We start from the raw sequence: 17,834 nt of genomic DNA, 5'->3' as shown, positions 1-17,834 counted from the left end.
CAGCAACGTGTGATGACAATGAGAAGATGAACAGCCCAACGAAACTTTTGCCCTGACAAAGTCCAGGCTTAAGAAGCAGACTTGCTTCTTTCTGATGCATAGAGGAACCAAAAAGAAGGGAGCGGCAATCTCCCACCACTTAAAACATCATCTACATAAAACTTACATACAAAAAACTCTCTGTCAGCTTAGAGTGGAAGGAAGCCACAGTAGCAGTAGTGCAGCAACTCGCTAATACTCAGATGTGCTTAACTCCATAAACAGATGGGTCACAGTTTTTGCCAGGCCTCCGCTAGCAGCGGGCAACAGATGTTTTGCTCTTCTTCTCTCCCACCCCAAAATAATTTCGCTTCATTAAGTATGCACGATGCACAGTATTTATAGTGCTATCCAGCTAAATTTGTGGCTGATGCTTCCTTTCATTCCTTCTTAAAATCCTAGGAAATTCTAGCAGTAGAAATTAAAGTAATAAAGCAGACCCACTTTGCAGTTGAGCAGCAAATGGGCACAGAATGCCACAGTTAAGAGTGCATACGCAGCAGCTGGTACATGCTAAAGAGGCCATTTGGTGTGGAAAGTAACATGTAAGAGGCAATATCGAATGGTAAGACATTATCCTCCTGTTATATGACACCATTAAAGGCCATTTCATCACTCAGCTCAGCAAAGGTGACATGAGCCATTCAGCCCTGTCTTCATAAGGTCGTATCAGAAACAGAAGGGACCTCAGGAAGGTCACCAGCCTGTTCTCCCATCTTAGGGTAGGACCAGCTACACTTGATCTATTCCTGACAGCTGTAATTCTAGTCTGTTCTTAAAATCCATACGGGGAGGAAGTCTGTGAAGTATCAAGGAAGCGTCTTCCAGTTCTTCACTAACCTCGGTATTGAAAAGCATTCCCTGATGTCTCATCTAGATCTGCCTTGACCGCCACAGCTGAAGCTAGCGTCCCATCCACCACAGGGAGATGGGTATGTTCATCTTGGTAGCAGTCTCTGCCCGAAGACAAACATTTACAGCTTTCCTTCTTAACTGTGCCTAAGGCTTCTGATCTGTCCTTGTAAGTCGCGTCTTCAAGGCCTTTAGTTACCATTTTTACTCGCCTCTGCGTTCTTTCCGCCTGATCCACCTGTTTTGTCAAAGGCACTGCCCAAACCAGAAGGTACTCAGCTGAGGCTCCCCCGATGCCACACGGGACAGAGTGATTACCCCGTACTTCATTGCCCGTGTCCCTCTGTATTCTTCCCATTCTACAGTGGTTCGCCTTTCTATCGGCAGCATGATCCTAACTTATGTTCATCTTGTGATCACATCACACATGGAGAGCTGCTAGGTTTTTCTTTCCCAATGGCACAGGTGTGGCGTGTGCTGGGGGAGCGAACGGGGGATACAGAAAGGATGGTGGAGCAATCTCATCATTAAAAGCACACAACTGGGAGGCAGGAGTCATGCTGCCAGCTGCATCTCTGCCGCTGGTTCACCACATGATTGCAGCATTCCACTTCTCTCTGCTGTACCTCAGTTTCCCCATCTATAAAAGAGAGACAGTCGTGTCTCACATTTGTCAAGTGCATTGAGATCTGTGTGTAAATGTGCAAAAAGACAGCTGAATTTTTTTTTTCCTGAAAACAAGGAATGTGGCTTGTGAGAAATAAACCAAAAAGTGTGATTTTTAAAATTTTCATTTATTTGGCAATAATATCCAAACCCCCGCTTCAAAAAAATTACAAAATCAAGTAAAATAAGTGCACTAAGGAAACCTACGGAATACTGATAACTTTCACACACGCAGAGGAGGGAGCATAGAGGGAGGAGTGGGACTTGTTTGTTGCTTAAATTTGGCTTTGGGGGAGGGGGGGAAGCCTTCCCTGCCCCTTGCAGTCTGTACAGCAGTTGTCCCAGAGGGCAATGGCTGTAATTCAGCACTTCCTTCCCCAGCAGCCAAGTCATGCTGCAGAAGTTAGCGACCGACCAGCCTTCTGTGGGGTACAGTCTGGGCATCGCTCACCGAACGGTTGCCCTTCCCCTCGGTGTGGGGAGGCAAGATGTTTCAGTCCCCTTTGGGTACCGTAGCCCTTAGAACCAGCATCGGTCTCCACAGCTGTGCTTCCCTTTGAGGGCACAAGGAGGAAAAGGCTCCATAGGCGCGGCCCTTTCTGTGGAGGCATGTTACTGCACTCCTACCCTGCTGCCCCAGGCTGTCCTAGGATGTGTTGTATGGCTTGTCAGAGAGCTCAGCTTGCCTTGCCCAAGAGAGCAGCCCATCCCTCTGCCTTCAGTGCAAGCACAAGCTCTGCAAACCTCAACTGCCTGTGTCCACCTCTCCAGCTGTCCCCAGCAGCCATCCTCGTAGACCACACATCCACAGGAGACAGGAAGGGGACCAGGGAACGTATCGCACAATGCAGCCTACAGAAGCCCTTCAGCTGTGGATTGGCCTCCCCTTCCTGCACATGCTCTGCTTCTCCCAGTTGGGAGATTTTCCTGACTGGACAGTAAGATGTTATCCCCATCCAGGGAAAGCCTTTAAGGCAAGCTGTTGTGTTTTCTCTAAGGCACTTTAATGATCCAAGCTGGAAGGAAGTGAGCTGGGAGGCACGAACTATCTTTCAGAGCAGGGTCACATTTATTAACAATGTTCCTGTGGTTCCAGATCCAGCACGTGAAGCTGTTTCGCTCATACTGTTGGGGAGGAGCAAGGATATGAAATGTCTAACAGGTGCTCCTGTTCTACCCACCACTTCCTCCAGTGCCACCAGAATACAAACAATGACTCCATCCCAGTGTAGCATTGCCCCCATTACCCTCAGCTCCTATGGACTCATTACCCTCACCTTCACAGGTGACAGCTTCTCAAATCCAAACCCTCATGGGGAAAGAACCAGCCCCCTTCTGTATTTATTATGCCAAAACCTCTGAGCATGGCGGGGTAGACTATGATTCTCACTGGAAATGTGGCACTGTGCCAAAGTCAGTGGAAGTCCTCTGGGTTCACATCAGGAAAACAGCTCAAAGACCAGACAGCCTTTAACAAATCTGGCTCATAGGTGAGACCACAGGAGGGACCAAACCTTCTTTGCCTACACCTGCTAGGTACCAGCTCATTCTTCCTTTCCAAGGAAAGCACTGTGCAAAAAGGGGAAGGTTGGGACAAAAGCCCTGCTGATCTTCACTAAAGCAGAACATGCTTTTGCAAATGCAAGTGGAGTTTCACTTGAGTACGCCCTAGGGACTGCAAGACACCTGGCAACGACTGCTGAAGTGGCTCACAAACAGAAGTTGGAAGTCACAAGCAGTCATCTCAACTCAGGGTATGTGCCACTGCTTAGGATGCACAGCAGGGGCATGAAGGGAATGTGGAAACAGGATGTTCAGGTGTGCGAGTGTTATGAAGTACACTTGACAATGGCAGGAGAAAATCAGCTGGGCTTGAGGCTACAGAGGTGATTGTCAACAAAACAGCATTTTGTCTGTATCTAGGACCAATGCTCTGAGAAATGAGTCAAGGGATGTGAAGGGGGTCAAACATGGTCTGATCAAAGACACTGTGAAATGTGTCAGTAATGAGGCTTCCTCCCCTGACTCCAAACTCAGACCTGGAATCAAAGAATAATGCTGCTGCCTCACCCCAGAGGGAGACAGAAAGCCCAAGATGATGGCTAATAGCCCAGACTCCAACTGAACAGTTTTCTATGTAGTTAAGCCTTTTAAGACACCCTACTAATGGGATTGCCTGGTCCCTCTGTCTCTGTAGACTACTTGGCACTTCTCTCTGGGCAATTGAGAGGCATGAGCACATGGTCAATGCTAGCTAAGGGAGCAAGAGCTAGAAAGAGCTGCGCTGTCAATCTCTGCCTGGTAAAACTAATTACATCCAGTCCCGTCTCTTCTTCCCATGAGGACACTGCTATCCCCAGTTGAGAAATACCTGTAGTGCAGGGCTCACAAGTTGTTTGTGGTGGCTGAGCGCAGTGCAATACAAACTGTGCATGGGCTTTACAGCACTGTCAATACAAAAACCTACAGGCTGGGTTTTCTTGAAAGATCTAGAGCTACGAAACGTACAAAAGCTGAATTACTACCATAGGAAACAGAGTAATAAAAAACCAACAAAACAAAAGGGGGAGTCAGCATGTGAATGTGATAAGAAAAAAATATGATAGCACCTCTAAGGAGGAGGCAGGGAGAGTAAGAGTGAGATGAGGTCAAAAGGAACCATGTTGTGTGGGAGCCCACAATGTACTGGAGGAGCTGCTGGGGACAGTCTGGTGGAAAGCAAGGAGGAACGTGCTGGACTTATGCCAGCAGCATGGCACCACAACTTCCAGGTGTCACACCAGGCTGACCAGCTTTGAGGAGCTCGAACCAAGTAAGGGTAAGCAGGGCAAGGTCCTTGGCTAGTGATGCCCTGCAGCGCATGTGCTAAGCTACAAAGCTGCGGGGCCTGTATTTCTGCAGCCAAGGCCGGTGCTGACAATTGTATCGACTGTAGACCCCCTTTTCTATCCAGCACTGACCTCCGTCCTTTCCCCAGATCCAGGGGAACAAGAAAACCCTGTTAGCTCCTGGAGGGAGCAGCTGTCTGCTCTGGGAGAGGGTCCCAGAGGCTGCTGTCAGTCCCTCCCAGCCTTCCAAGGCCCCAGCAATGAAGCTCCCTGAACAGGTGGGCTCTGCTCCCCTTTCCTGGCCCCACTCTCTGTGTATTACAAAACAAACAACCCATCCCTATACAATGTAAATATCTGTGACTGGGCAACTGTAGCAGACGCTTGTGCATACTGAGATCAGTACTGGAGGACAGGGTGGCAGGTTGGGCCCATCCTCCTGGGCTCCTCCAGTGTGGAGGCCCCTTACATCTCCTTGGTGCTCATTCTCTTGGTCTTCTCGGCCGTCTCCTAGAGAAAGAGAGCACAAAAAGTGAAGCTCTGCACTGACACAGGAGCTGGCAGTGCCCTGAAGCCTTTGGTCCATCCACAAGCTCTGCCAACACTGGCTTATACGTCAAAGCCCCACACCTGTATTTGTCCCCACAGGCAACAGGGATCCCCCTTTACTGTGCTCCCCCTTCTACCCGAAGTCTCCAAGTGACAGAAGCAGAGGGAACCCCTCTGGCGAGGAGAGACCTAGTGCAAGCAGACCTGCCCGGCCTCCTGCTAACCTGATGCTTCTGCAGTTCCTGAACGTATCTAGCCAGCTCCTCCTCAGTCAAGTCTTGATCAGGTCGCTGTCTCTGAGCGGGCACCTTCTCATTCTTCCCTGCAAACAGAAATGGAGATCAGCGTTATCACAACTGGGGGATGCACCACAGAGAACAAGAAGCAGCAGGTCAGCCACAGCATACCTCAAGCTTAGGAAAGCTTTGCTGGAGGAAGGCATGGGTTGGCTTCTTAGAAAGAGAATGGGCCTTGTGGCTGCCTGGGACTTTAGAACCTGGGTATCCAGTCTGTCCCTGTCTCTCCTTCCCACATGATAAATAATAAAACCACAAGGAATAGGCTGTATATTACTTAAAAGAAGCATCTACAATTAGTTCAAACATCTTGGCCTCTTATAGGGAATAAACAAGCTCAGTGCTATCCAAGTACAGTAACTGATGCTTAATGAAGAGATAATTTCGCTCAGTGGAGATGCAACTTGCTGATGTATCTGATCTGATTCTCTGGTTTCATTATCTCTCTAGCAATAGCCTCTAACCTCTCTGCTGCTCTGACATGGGCAGACAGTCAAGGAATTGTCTGTTGTTCACAACTCCACCATGACTTCCCACAATTGTAACGCAGCTGTAAAAGTTTAAAAAGGATCTTCCAAAGGAAGAACAGACAGACCAACAACCGTGCCTTACAATGAACACCACCTCCCTTCATCACCATTATTTTCTTTTTTTTCTTTCTTTTGACTTCTACCGTTCTTATGGCAAGAAGCTAAAGTGCTTTCTTGACATTACTAGATGAAGTCTCCTATCTCCTCTCTGGGGCAAGACAAGACCCTAGCTCCCACTTTAGAGATACCATGAACACAGATACAGTGAGGATACTGACACACATACTGGAAAGCTGACTTGCTCACACCTACCCATATGGTTGCAGACAGCGACCTATTTGGCCTGTGCATGCCCCAAGCCAGCTGGATACAGAGTAGCTCTGGTCTGGAAGGTTTGGTGCTGGACTTTCATGACACCAAATCCAAACTACAAACCCCAGCAGCATTACCCCCAACCCAGTTACACACTTTCTGACCTCTAAAACAAAACCAGCTTGGGTTTGGCCAACACGGAGCATGGGAGGGTGATGCAGAAACCACTCAGAGAGAAACTGAGGAAGAGCTGGAGAGAGGAGAAATCTAGATAGCTGGTGCCCTTGGAAAGATAGAAAACAACCCCCTCTTTTTTACAAAACCAAATACAGTTAACTGTCTGGAGAGCGTACGGACCCTCGCATGTCATTGCAGTGCACACCCAGTTCCCACAGGCACAGACGCAGCGGTTGCACTCCACCTGGGTCTCTGCTCCATCCTCATATGTTTCATCTTCCAGGGCACACTCTAGAAAGGCAGAAAACAAGGGCAGTGGCTGTGAGATAGCAAGCAGGCTAAAGACAACATACTTTGGAGATGCCTTGAGAGAGAAGAGGTACACAGTTTTGGAAGCGGCCTTCCTTCCCTTAACTACCGAAAGTTTCATGATGACTAAAACATTCATGCTGAATTTGGTGCGTGAAACCAGCCAAAAAATAATTTGGGAAAGTCCAAATGATTTTGTTTCCTCAAAAAACCCATTTCAATTTCTCGATTCCAAATGAAATCTCAATATCGGATTTCTTTGAATTTCCTAATCTGTTATACATAGAAGAGAATGCCCAAGTGAAAGTTTTGGTTACTCTAAAAGAATTCCTGTTCCAGGTGGGGAAATGATTTGTGTATTTGCTGTTGCCCTGAGAAAGAAAGGGGAAAAAAAAGAAAGGTTTCTCATTTCAGCTCACGTTTCTTCTCACAGCTCTAATATATGTTTAAGTCAAGGCCCCCAAAGAACTCAAGGACCCGTATGGTGTTAAGTGAAAACCAGCTGATCATGCTTTCTGGGGTAGGTGCGGCATCCCTAGCTTCCCACTGAAACAGGCAACAGAGAATTCAACTTAATATTCCCTAAGAAGCATAGCCTCTGTCTGCTCCTTGGTGCCACCACAGTGGGATGTAAATCCGGCACCTTTGGACCAGCACCCCCTGAGGAGACAATTAGATGAATGGCTAAGGCACGCCTGGTAAGCAGAACACTAAGCTGCTTCCACATGAGCTGTAGCACTAAGCAGGATTTGGAAGGATAGTGAACTTTGAGATGTTCATCAGGGAGCCTCTCTGTGTGAAAGAGAGAGCATAGCCGGACTTCGGTCTGGTCTGACTTTCCTAAGTTACCCAGACATGACCCCCTCATGTGATTTATCTCCACGCTGTTAAATACATGCCTTGACCTTCCAAGCATACCATATCCATTCAACCTATGCCCTTGCTTCTAAAATCCAAACCTTTTTCATCACAAGAGCTGTGGGAGCTCTGCGACAGAAAAAGCAGTACGTTTGACAACACAGGGACAAGGGGTCCTGTCAGATGGGAGGTAGGCGTATATCAACATTATCTCTGGGAGCGGAGTTACAGCATCCGATGTCTGGCCCAAAGCTTGTCTCTTTTCTTTCCTCCCTTCCTAGGACCCCTCTGGTTTCCAAATGTAAGTGAGGAGTTCCTACTTTTCTCTGGAGGGTTGAAGGATGGGCTGAGGCACTTGAGAAATTCATTGAAGCTGAGCTTCCAGTCAGCATTTTCATCTGACAGCTCGATGAGGGCATCTACGCAGAGTCCCCTGAAAGGAAACACAGAGGCATGTTCTGCACAGGGCTGTACCTGTACCTACTGGCTTCAGACTACAGATGAGTAAAACCAGTAATAACTAGGAAGGCTCTGAGATGCCTGGCAGAAGTGGCTTCTCTAAGGAAACCTCACTGCATATAGACAAAAGAAAAACAGACACAAAATACTCTGTTGGCTGGCAAAGGGCTGGGAACCGAGGAGATATTCAGAACAGCAGGAATAGGAGGACCTTGTTGACATCTACACGAGTCACATGAGTAAAGATGCAAGCACAGCCTAACCACAAGCAGCCTGTTCTCCTCAGTCTCACTCACAGTGGCACACACATTAAAATGGAAACCTCTCAAACTACATTTTCATGCGATGCTTGCAGCAGCTCTAACTGCAGGCTGCCCATGAGCTGTGTCTTCCCACCACCTTCCTCACACTGGATCTAGCTACCAGGCAAAAGGTGAGTAAAGTCCACTGGAAAGCTAATTTATTAGGAAATAAAAGACAACAAATTTTCTGTCACCCAACTCACCCTCTGGCTGCACACCTACTAGATTTAAGGCAAAAAAGGGTTGGAATACATGCCTAATGTGAAGGGTAGGGGTGGGACTGCTCCTTTTGGTGGTATTCACACCTAATTAAGTGAGAAGCCACTTCATACACAGTTATCTTTGTTAGTCCCAGCCCTAACTGATATTTTCCATGAGTGGATTTTCATGTCCCCTTCTACCACATCTGGCCCCCTGGCCCTCCTTCTGGCATCCTGTCCACTGCCCACCTGAGCAGCTTGTTGGTCTCCTTGTCCATGTAGGTGGTGATGTTGACAGCAGTCTCATTCTGCTCCACAAACTTCAGGAATTCAGTGGAGTCCAAGCGAGAATCGCCATCGTCAAAGCTCTGTAGGGAAAGATGGGAAGATGTGAGAGGGTCTGATTTGTCAGTTCAGGGTATCCCTTCCTTCTCCCTCTTCCATATGTACTTAGCATTTTGAAAGCTTTAGTGAAACAGGTTGCATCATCCCTGTTTTACACAAAGAACAGAGGCTCAGAGAAAAGCAGCAACATATCCATACTAGCATCAGAACCGGGAGACATGATCCTAGCCTTGTTCTCACCGATAAGCTACGCTGCCTCTCATTCACCTCCTGCTGCTTGATTTATGGCTCTAACCCCATTTCTTCTCTTTGTTCCAGCCAGCTCTTAGCCTTCTTATATACTGCCTGCCTTAAAGCAGACCAGTTGCATTCAAGGAGGTGTCAGCTTTCCAATACGTGTAAATCCAAAGCTGTGCCTGGATGGTGACAGTGACAAAAGGGAAAATCACAGGAAGCAATTTTCTGCTGATCCCAAAGAAGGAACAATTTAATGCAACAGCACAATGCCTCGCCACCAACTTCGTAAGGTCCTGACAGGACTCCTGGCACTGAACAGCAGGATTTTTAGCCCTGAAATCCTGGCTGTACTCCCAAAGAAGTAATTGCATTTTGCCTTCCTGTTTGGAGATGTCATATCACAGTGCTGGGCATTCAGCAGGAACTGCTGGGCCCCCTCAGAGACAGCTGCATTGCAGGGAGGGGAAAATGAATTCTGCACACAGACTGCCGCCAGCTAATTTTTGCTGTGTGACTTGGGGCAGGTTACTGTGCCTCCTCCTGCAGTGCTTCCAGGAATGCTGGAAGAGACACTGCCTGTTGTTACCTCTATGTGGTTCAGGAGAAACCTGTAGGGCTAGGGGACTTACTCTGCGCGCTGTAGCCTGTATATAACTGCTCCACTAACGTGTTTCAACTTCTACTAGACTTTGAAGCCTCTCGTCCCGCTGTTTCTTGTGAAAGTGGCTGCAGTTCCCTTAATGACTAGGTTAAGCTAGTTTTTTTGCCTTTCAATCCTATGGTATGCATTTATGTGTTCCCCCAGAGACACTCCAAAACAGAGCAGCTTCCTACTACTGGCCTCACTCCTCCTGAAATAACGTCCTCGAAGGTCAAGGCCTGCCTGATGTACAACCCACATCCCAGCGATCCACACAAGCCAGGCTTCCAGGAGGGAAACAGCTTAATGCCACATCTACAAACCTCCTCCCCACCAAGGAGGAAAGGGAAAAGCTTCGTGTCATTTTTGTCTCCAGTGTTTATTACCTGCAGTGCAGGAATCAGGCCATTTGGAGAGCGAAGCCCCAGGGCTGGGCATGGCAGAATTTCTCCAGCGACAGCGGAGCCTCATTAGTGAAAAAAATTGTGTGTGTTTGAACCCATTTAGTTTGCTTTGCTTGTATTTGTCCCAAGTTGCTCCAAGCTCTGAATTCTGCTTTAAAATTATTTCAAAGCTTTAAGGGTTGTTGATACGGTGTACTACCACCTGACAGAGAAGGAAATTCCCCCTTTGGCCCGAGAAAAGGTATGGCTTTGTCATGGAAACTTTCACCCACTTGTGCCTGGGATCAGTGCTCCAGAAAAAGGGGGACAATAAAGAGAACATGACACTGTCTGCCTCTGAGCTGCGGCCATGGGATTTCACCAGCTCCCTGACAGGCGTGGGGCCAGGCTGTGTGGTGGCAGCGGAGCAAGCCTGTGGCTGGCTCATGCATTTCAGCAAAGGCCATGGCCTGGGGAGACTCCCTGCAAAGGCGGCTGGGGACACCACGTTTGCAGGGGGAGGGACTGTGCAGCTCCCCTCTGCAGGATGCCGCAGCTTTCGGGTGCTGGCAGGTGCCGACGGGGGTGCCTGAGGCAGTGGGCCACAAGTGGGTTTCCACAGACGGAGCGGCATTAATGTCTACAAAGGCAAAGATGCTCTCCGGAGCGCAGGGACCAGTTCCTCCATCTCACCAGGGGGTGCCATTGCCATGGCAAATTTGCTTGCAGCGCTAACTCCTGTCAGGCACCATTAATCTCTTGCTGTCAACAGCATATGATTTAAACACTCTCCCCCTCTCCCCACCTGCTCCTCCAGCTCCATCCTGAAATGCTTTGAAGTCTTTATCAGGAGCCCAGCTTGAGGGGGAGGGACGCAGCAGCGCATGTGGCAGGAGCATGGGAGAAGCGTGTGATCTGCTGGTTACAAAAGGGGGTGGGGATGGGCTGAGGGACAGACTGACAGGGAGGAGGGAAGAGGAATGGGATTATTGCAGGGCCCGAGGCTCATGGGCGGTTCCTCTCTCTCTGCAGAGCACCAGGGAACTGCCAGCTCTCAGCCACAACTGGGCCATACGCCTTACAAGCAAGTATTCACCTTGAAGCCCTAAGTGTCCCCTATCCCCATCTCAACATGGCCTTGGGACTGTCTGGAACAAAGGATCAGCAGCCCCTGCCCGAGCTTCCTGCTCCTTCTACCTGCATTTCCAGCACTTTCACCCACCTTTTGTCCTCTGGCTATCTTTTGTCCCCTGAGATCAGTTCTTTTCTCCCCTGCCACAGGCATACTTGGCCTGCCCTCCTTTTTCCCCAGGGCAGGTCAGATCCCCAGGGATGCTCCAGGTCTGGGCTGTTACGTAGCCATGTCAGTAGCTCTGTCAGCAGCTGCTGCAGGCAGCCCATAACGCATCAAGCTGTAGGACATACCAGACCTCTCCAGCCCCCATCACACGCTGGACCCTCTTGTGTGGGCACATGGCAGCTGCTTTGCAGTAACAGGGCAAGAAACATTCTCTGGCCTCTGAGGCAGGCGCTGCTCTACTTGCCTTGAAATACTTGTCCAGGACTTCACTGTAGTTGCTGCCCTTGGAAAACCAGCCATCTGGGATAATCTCAGCTTCCAGCCACTGGATGACGCGGCGACGAAGCTCGTCCCTGTCCGACTGGTAGCAGACAACTGTAATGGGAGAAGGTGTAGCAGAAGAAAAAGCAAGGATGAAAGAAATGAAGTTGGCAGGGAGACCACAGAGAGACAACTGGAAACAAAGGCCAGCCAGCCCGCCCTGATGGCAGTTTGCAGGCCCCTCGGTCCTTGGAGATGTGCCACTGCCAGATCAAAGCAGGGGTGCCATGTGATGAACGGCGGATGGGCTGTGGGTGACACCATGTGGCAAGGCCAGAAAACGACACTCCTGTCAAAGCTCTTGTGCCTTCCTGTCCCTGAAGCTTGTGGAAGAACAACCCTGAGCTGACTCATCTTGGTGTGAAGAGTCCCCAGACTGAGGGAGGAAGGTGACTGACAGTGTCCTCAGGCTTCCCGATGCTGTGCAGAAAAGGCATTCGGCCATCAACCCTCAAGACCAAAACCTCTATCCTCTGCAAGGGCAAAGACTAGACTGAGCAAGCCTTTCCACCACACTGTCCCCAAGACTTGAATTTTAGGGCCTACTATCTCAGGAGGTCTCGTTTCTCAAAAGCCCCGACTCGTCCACTCTGATTGGAAATGAGAGAGGGGTCAAGCTGGGCTTGTTCACAGTGCTCTCCACAGTCACAGGTTTCTCTAGGTAGATATCACTTTGTGTGCTAGTACCAAACCATGCATTTAGAAGCAAAACTAAAAGTCTAGATCTTCTGGCTTCTGTGAGTTGTCACACCCGCCCAGAGGTCAATGGAGCCAGAAGGGGAATCAGTGTGCATTCATGTCATTCACACACACTAAGGATCTCCTTCTGAATCCAGTGACTACAATCACAACCAGACAGACAGATGCGGGGGGAAGTCAGGATTCTGCATGTTTCATTTTGAACTTCCTTGAAACTGCTTTAAGGTGGTGGCCATGCCCTGACACGGCCCTTTGCCTTAACCTTGTACGAGGGTTTGCTCTCATCTGTCCTAGGAAGCTGAAGTTGATGATTATACAGCTCCAGCACTTAGAAGCTATGGATAGGAAAAGGGTCTGCTGATGAAGCACAGGCCATGGACCCAAAATCCATAGTCTAAGTATACAAGGCAATGCATAAGGGAGGAAACCAGGCACAGGGAATCAGAGACTTGTTGGCTGATGGAAGAAGTGGTTCGGCTACACGGCCCGACTGCCTTGACAATGTCCCATTCATTACATAGTGCTGCCTCTCTGCCCCTGCGCCCATCAGTTAATCACTCCTGAAGCGAAGTCTTCTTTCGAAAGAGTGCTCTTGGAGTTGGGAACATAGCTCCACAGTTATTGCGGCTTAGATCCCCAATGAACTATGCAAAAGCGGGTCTCTTCCTTCAGTCTGGGCGATGAACACACCTTGTGTCCCTAGGGGCAAACTGGGTTTCATTGCACCCTGTACATGCTCAGAGTCCCTGAGGCATCCCAGCACAGGGAAGAGTCCAGGAGATGTATGAGCTCTGAAAGGTTACCCAAGAATAAGGAGCTGGGCAATCACATTTCAGCTGATTTATCAACTCAGACTCTGCTACAGCCAGTGCAGAGGTATGACTTCTACACAGAGCTGTGCAACTCCCCCAGCAGACCTTCCTCCCCATCTCTTTTCCCATATTCATACAGAGGCCCCAGCCAGAAAGGAGATGGCTTCTTACCTGGACTTGCAGCTGGATTCTCAGACTTCTTCTCTGTTAATGGAAAGACAGAAGAGGACATTTCTGATGCAACATTAAGGAATATGAACCTCTTCCCACCCTGGGAACTGCTTGGGCAAGAACAGAGGAACCTGGGAGTCTTTGGAAACATGAGGGCCACATATATGATTAAGGGACTGAAACATCTGTCACCCTGAGGGGAAACTGAGGACTATTTAGCCTGGAGAAGGCTCAGGGGCAATCTCATCAACATTTATAAATCTGATGGGAGGGAATGAAGATGACTGAGCCAGACTCTTCTCCATGGTGTCCAGTAACAGGGCAAGAGGCAGCAGGCACATATTCAAACACATGAAATTCTGTCTGAACACAAGGAAACACTTTTTTACTGTGCAGCTGGTGTGACAGTGAGTTAAACAGCCCCATCATTGAGGCAAAATCCTTGCTCCTAAAGTTCTTGAGGTCCTTCATGAACATGGATCGTAGTATGGGCTTTGGGGGTTTATTCTGAAGAGTCTGACCTTTCCCCAGCAGGTAGACTGAGACACCCGCCTGGCTGAATCCACGAGCTCAGAGAGAGGCAAGCAGGAGCAAAAAGTTGCCCTGCTCTCCTGAGTGCATCCCAGCAACCCAGGGAGACAATAGCTCCAAGATCCCACCACAGCCAAGGTGTCAGGGTCCCAACTGCACTAATGAGGGCCTTAATGGACCTGCCAACCTCACCTAGGGTCTCCATTCACACTCTCTACCCACGAGCCCAGGAGCTCTATTTCAGCTGATGCCTTGGCCCCTAGTCCTTGCCTGGGATTATGTGGTAGGTATGCCTGACTCCAGCTCTGTTGCAACCATTCCCATACCTGCCATAGACCCTGTTGATCTAGGCCCTGACCTGGTGACTGTCTTCCCACCTTGATCTCAGACCTGCTATAGACTGCATTGCTACGGACTTGTCTGGCAATAACTGGCCTGTGCCTGATCCTGGTTACCATCACCAGAACTGATGCTGACCTGACTTCATGGCTTGACTTCAGGCCTACTTCATCACCACAAACTTGCCTGGTGATCTGGACTCTTGGTTGAACCTGGCTATCATTCCCAGGCTTGCCCTGTTTACCCTGCTCTGCAGCTGTAGTACTGGGTCCTGGCTGGCGAGACCTCTGCCTTACCTTGCTATCACACTTGGCTCCCAGCTCTCCCTCCCTTTAGAGGGCAGCCGGCCCTCATCGCTCCCTGACACAGGGTTACCTTTACAGTGGCCATCGTAATCCACCTGGATCTTGGAGCCAGTGAGGCAGGCATCACGGTGCAGCTCACAGTGGTTCAGGTACGTCTTGCCATTGCTACCGCACACAGGCCTCTTGTGAGGTTTGCATTGCTGTGAGAGAGCCAGAGAAGACAGCATTTTACCTGCCTCTTTGGGACAGCTAGAGGGAGGCAGGTGAGTCCCAGCATCAGCCCAACTCAACAGAAACCCTTGGCCCAGCCCCCTTGGCCCAAAAGGTGTTTGGAGCAGACTGAACACTCCCATCGCCACCCCAAAAAATCCACACAGAGAAGCTTGCGGGTGTGGATTCAAAGGCTTCATTTTGTCTCAGCCTCCATCACCACCACCACGACAAGAGCCTTCCTAAAAGCAGAGCCCAGCAGAGAAATTGGTGCCTAGCATAAATACTGAGCGTAATCCTGCAAGTGCTGCTCTGTGTGCCATGGATGTGCCTGTCCAGAGGTGCTTCTGTGAATCTGTTCTGTGTACCTCTGCTTGCTCAACTCTGTTGCATCTCTTTGTAGACTCTGCTCCACCTTTCTGCAACTGAATGTATAGTAAGACATCAGCCACAAGCAAACAGCACACCCCACAGCAGAGGGAGAGTTCACCACTGCCACTGTTCAGGCTGTGGGCTTCTTTCTTGCATCCCTTTTGGTCTGGCCAAGCCTACCCAAAGTGACAGACTCTCTTCCTGCTAACAGGGAATTTCACTCTCCAGTGCCCAGGCTGACTGCATCAGAGCTGCAGGCTCTGCGGGAAGTGGGAACAAAAAGCCTCACACCCATTCCCAGGAGCCAGGCAGGAATGGTTTGAAAGCACAGAGCAGAGCGGAGTAGGGAGACACTGTGTCTCCACAGCCGGGAAAGGCTCTTCTAATCATCTCCAGCTCCCTGCTGGAGGGAGCTATTCATCCTCACAGCACTCTACCACAATTATTTCCATTTTACAAAAGCTGATTTTTAGTAGGGTGCTTGTAACCTCCTCAAACAAGATGCCAGCAAGGGCAGGCTGTCTTGGAGCTCGCAGACCACTCCCTATAGTGCACTCCAAGGCCAGCTGCACATCAATACCCTACTGGGCTCTCCCAACAAAAGACCTCCAGACAAGTCTCCTGTGCGTGTAAAGACCCTACGCAGTTGTGCGAGTAGCACAGCTGCAACCCCCAGACCGTATCTACCCTGCAGGACTCTTTCCCCACACCAGACTGGGAAAGGCCCTGCTGTTTGAAGAGCCACTGTAAATTTGCAGCTGCTCCAAAACAGCCATAGCCTCATCCCATCATGAGATCCTTCCAGCAACCAAAACCCAGACGGGTGGCGGTGGTGGTGGTGGTGACATCCATCCCAGACGCAGAAGCTGTGCCGCCCTCCTACCTCAATGCAGAGGCAGGTTGGCTCTCCCTTCTCTGTCACTGCACATTCCCGCCCAGCTCCGCAGAAAACATTGGCACAGATCTTGGATTTGCTCCTTGGCTCTTCCTGCAAGATACAAAGTAAAAGACACAAAATGCATCAAGTTACCTGGAAGAACAGCAACACAGCTTTAAAAAAATAACACATTTAACTTCTAGACTGGACCAAAGAGCACCAAGGCAGTAAGACACAGATTACAGAAGTAAGACACAGATTACAGAACAAGAGAGGCATGACTGCAATAGGTGGGCAGCTCAGACAATAAGCAGGAGCAGACACAAGAACTAGAGCTACAGCCCCAGCAATAGAGGGTCTCCTTAAGGTCATTCCCAGAAAATCACCTAGGAGAACTGGAGCAAACACGAGTAAGAGAAAGTCTAGCATGAATGGCAAGAATAATTGCTCATGTCAAGGACTGCTGTCTTCAAAATTTTTTTCATGGAGGGTATGCAGCAGTAATGTCTTTGCTTGAGACATTTAAGGTGGTGGTGAACATAACCCTGGAGAAAGGTGTGATACCAAACAGGCAGAAGAAATCGCCATCTGACACCAGATAATGCCCCTGTCACAAAAAAACTTCACAAAACTACATGACCCATTATCTTGCCTCCACTGGTCAAGATTAAACACTTCAAAGGAGGAAACACTGTCATAGATAATTATACAGTAATCTTCTCACAGAGAAAATTTCTTCCTGGTCCCTGACAGCCAGCACTGACTTATGCCCTGCAGCACAATTTATATGCTTTACAGTTTTCTCCTAGCCAAAGTCATCACAAGTGTTCTTGTTGTTCACGTAACTGTTAAATCTTTTTTTTTTTTTCTGAGTCCCACTGCATTCCCAAACTGGTGACACCTAGCAGGGAAGATTTCCACAGGTTAATCATGTTTTCAATAAACCCACCATTTACTTTTAGCAGTTTAATGTCTTTTTATTCTTAAACTTTTAAAAGTGCAGACTGTTCCAGGGGTTCAGACTTTGGAAACCCTGGTTTAATTCCCTGCTTTGTCATTGATTTCCTTTGTGACTCTCATCTCATCTAACATTTTCCACCTGGAAGTTAAGTATGTGGTTCAGGCTAGCCAACTGGCTTCCTCAACAGCCTCAACAGTTTTGTATCAGAGACAGAAGATTGAGGAATGTAAAATAATCACTGAGGTAGGTCAATCACATCAGCTGTGACTCTTCTCTCTAATACACAAAGCTTTTTTTTACCTTCTCATTTGAGTATTATTCTTAACCTCTGCTCATTTGTGGTATCTTTGTACCTCCATCATATACTTTTGAAAGTAGGTGATCAAAAAGGAGCAGAATTTGCCTGAGGAACAAGCATTATTGATACATTTAGTAACAAATGCTGAACACATTTTTTCTATTGCTGCTTTATCCTAATTTTCTTTTTTTTGTTTTGCTTTTAAACCACAACTTCACAGTGAGTTGTTGTCTTTACTGAACAGCCCACAGTGACAGCCAGATCATTTCCTGAATGACCTTGCCCTGATCTTCAGAATATTTTGTCTGCGGGCCTACTGCACAGTCATCAAGCCCAAGAAGGTCTTTTCAAAGCATTGCAGGATTCCCTCCAGGTTTGCATAGCGACAAACATCTTTCCTACTCTCTGCAAACGTTCCTATCTCGCTGCTTGTTCTGTAAAATAAAAATACAGTATTCAGACACACCAGCCCTAGCTCAGAAATGTACACCATGTCCCAGGCCTGCTCACCCCATGAACACAGTCTGTTATCCTCCCTCTGCCCCTTCGTCCTCCTTTCACATATTGTTTCTGAGCTATGAAAGACACTCTGCCCCTTCTGCTGCATTCAGCTCTCCTTAGTTGCCTTCTGGTGGAGGGCTGGGGTAAAAGATCTA

At 48.7% G+C, this 17,834-nt stretch overlaps 1 protein-coding gene across 1 annotated transcript in view; it reads right to left on the bottom strand.

Annotated features, from left to right (window-relative positions):
- Positions 1-4,850: 4,850 nt before the first annotated feature.
- Positions 4,851-17,834, bottom strand: part of FSTL1 (follistatin like 1) — a 55,809-nt gene continuing 42,825 nt past the window's right edge. The window contains exons 4-12 of the mRNA XM_075710601.1: positions 15,926-16,030; positions 14,531-14,660; positions 13,286-13,318; positions 11,527-11,657; positions 8,627-8,745; positions 7,737-7,849; positions 6,430-6,540; positions 5,159-5,256; positions 4,851-4,895 (exon numbers count right to left, since the gene is read on the bottom strand). Coding sequence (XP_075566716.1) covers positions 4,851-4,895; positions 5,159-5,256; positions 6,430-6,540; positions 7,737-7,849; positions 8,627-8,745; positions 11,527-11,657; positions 13,286-13,318; positions 14,531-14,660; positions 15,926-16,030 — 885 coding nt within the window. The remainder of the gene's footprint in view (positions 4,896-5,158; positions 5,257-6,429; positions 6,541-7,736; positions 7,850-8,626; positions 8,746-11,526; positions 11,658-13,285; positions 13,319-14,530; positions 14,661-15,925; positions 16,031-17,834) is intronic.

This window comes from Pelecanus crispus, chromosome 1, assembly GCF_030463565.1.
Source record: "Pelecanus crispus isolate bPelCri1 chromosome 1, bPelCri1.pri, whole genome shotgun sequence".
Taxonomy (NCBI): Eukaryota; Metazoa; Chordata; class Aves; order Pelecaniformes; family Pelecanidae; genus Pelecanus; species Pelecanus crispus.
This window is presented reverse-complemented; position numbering and strand designations above follow the sequence as displayed.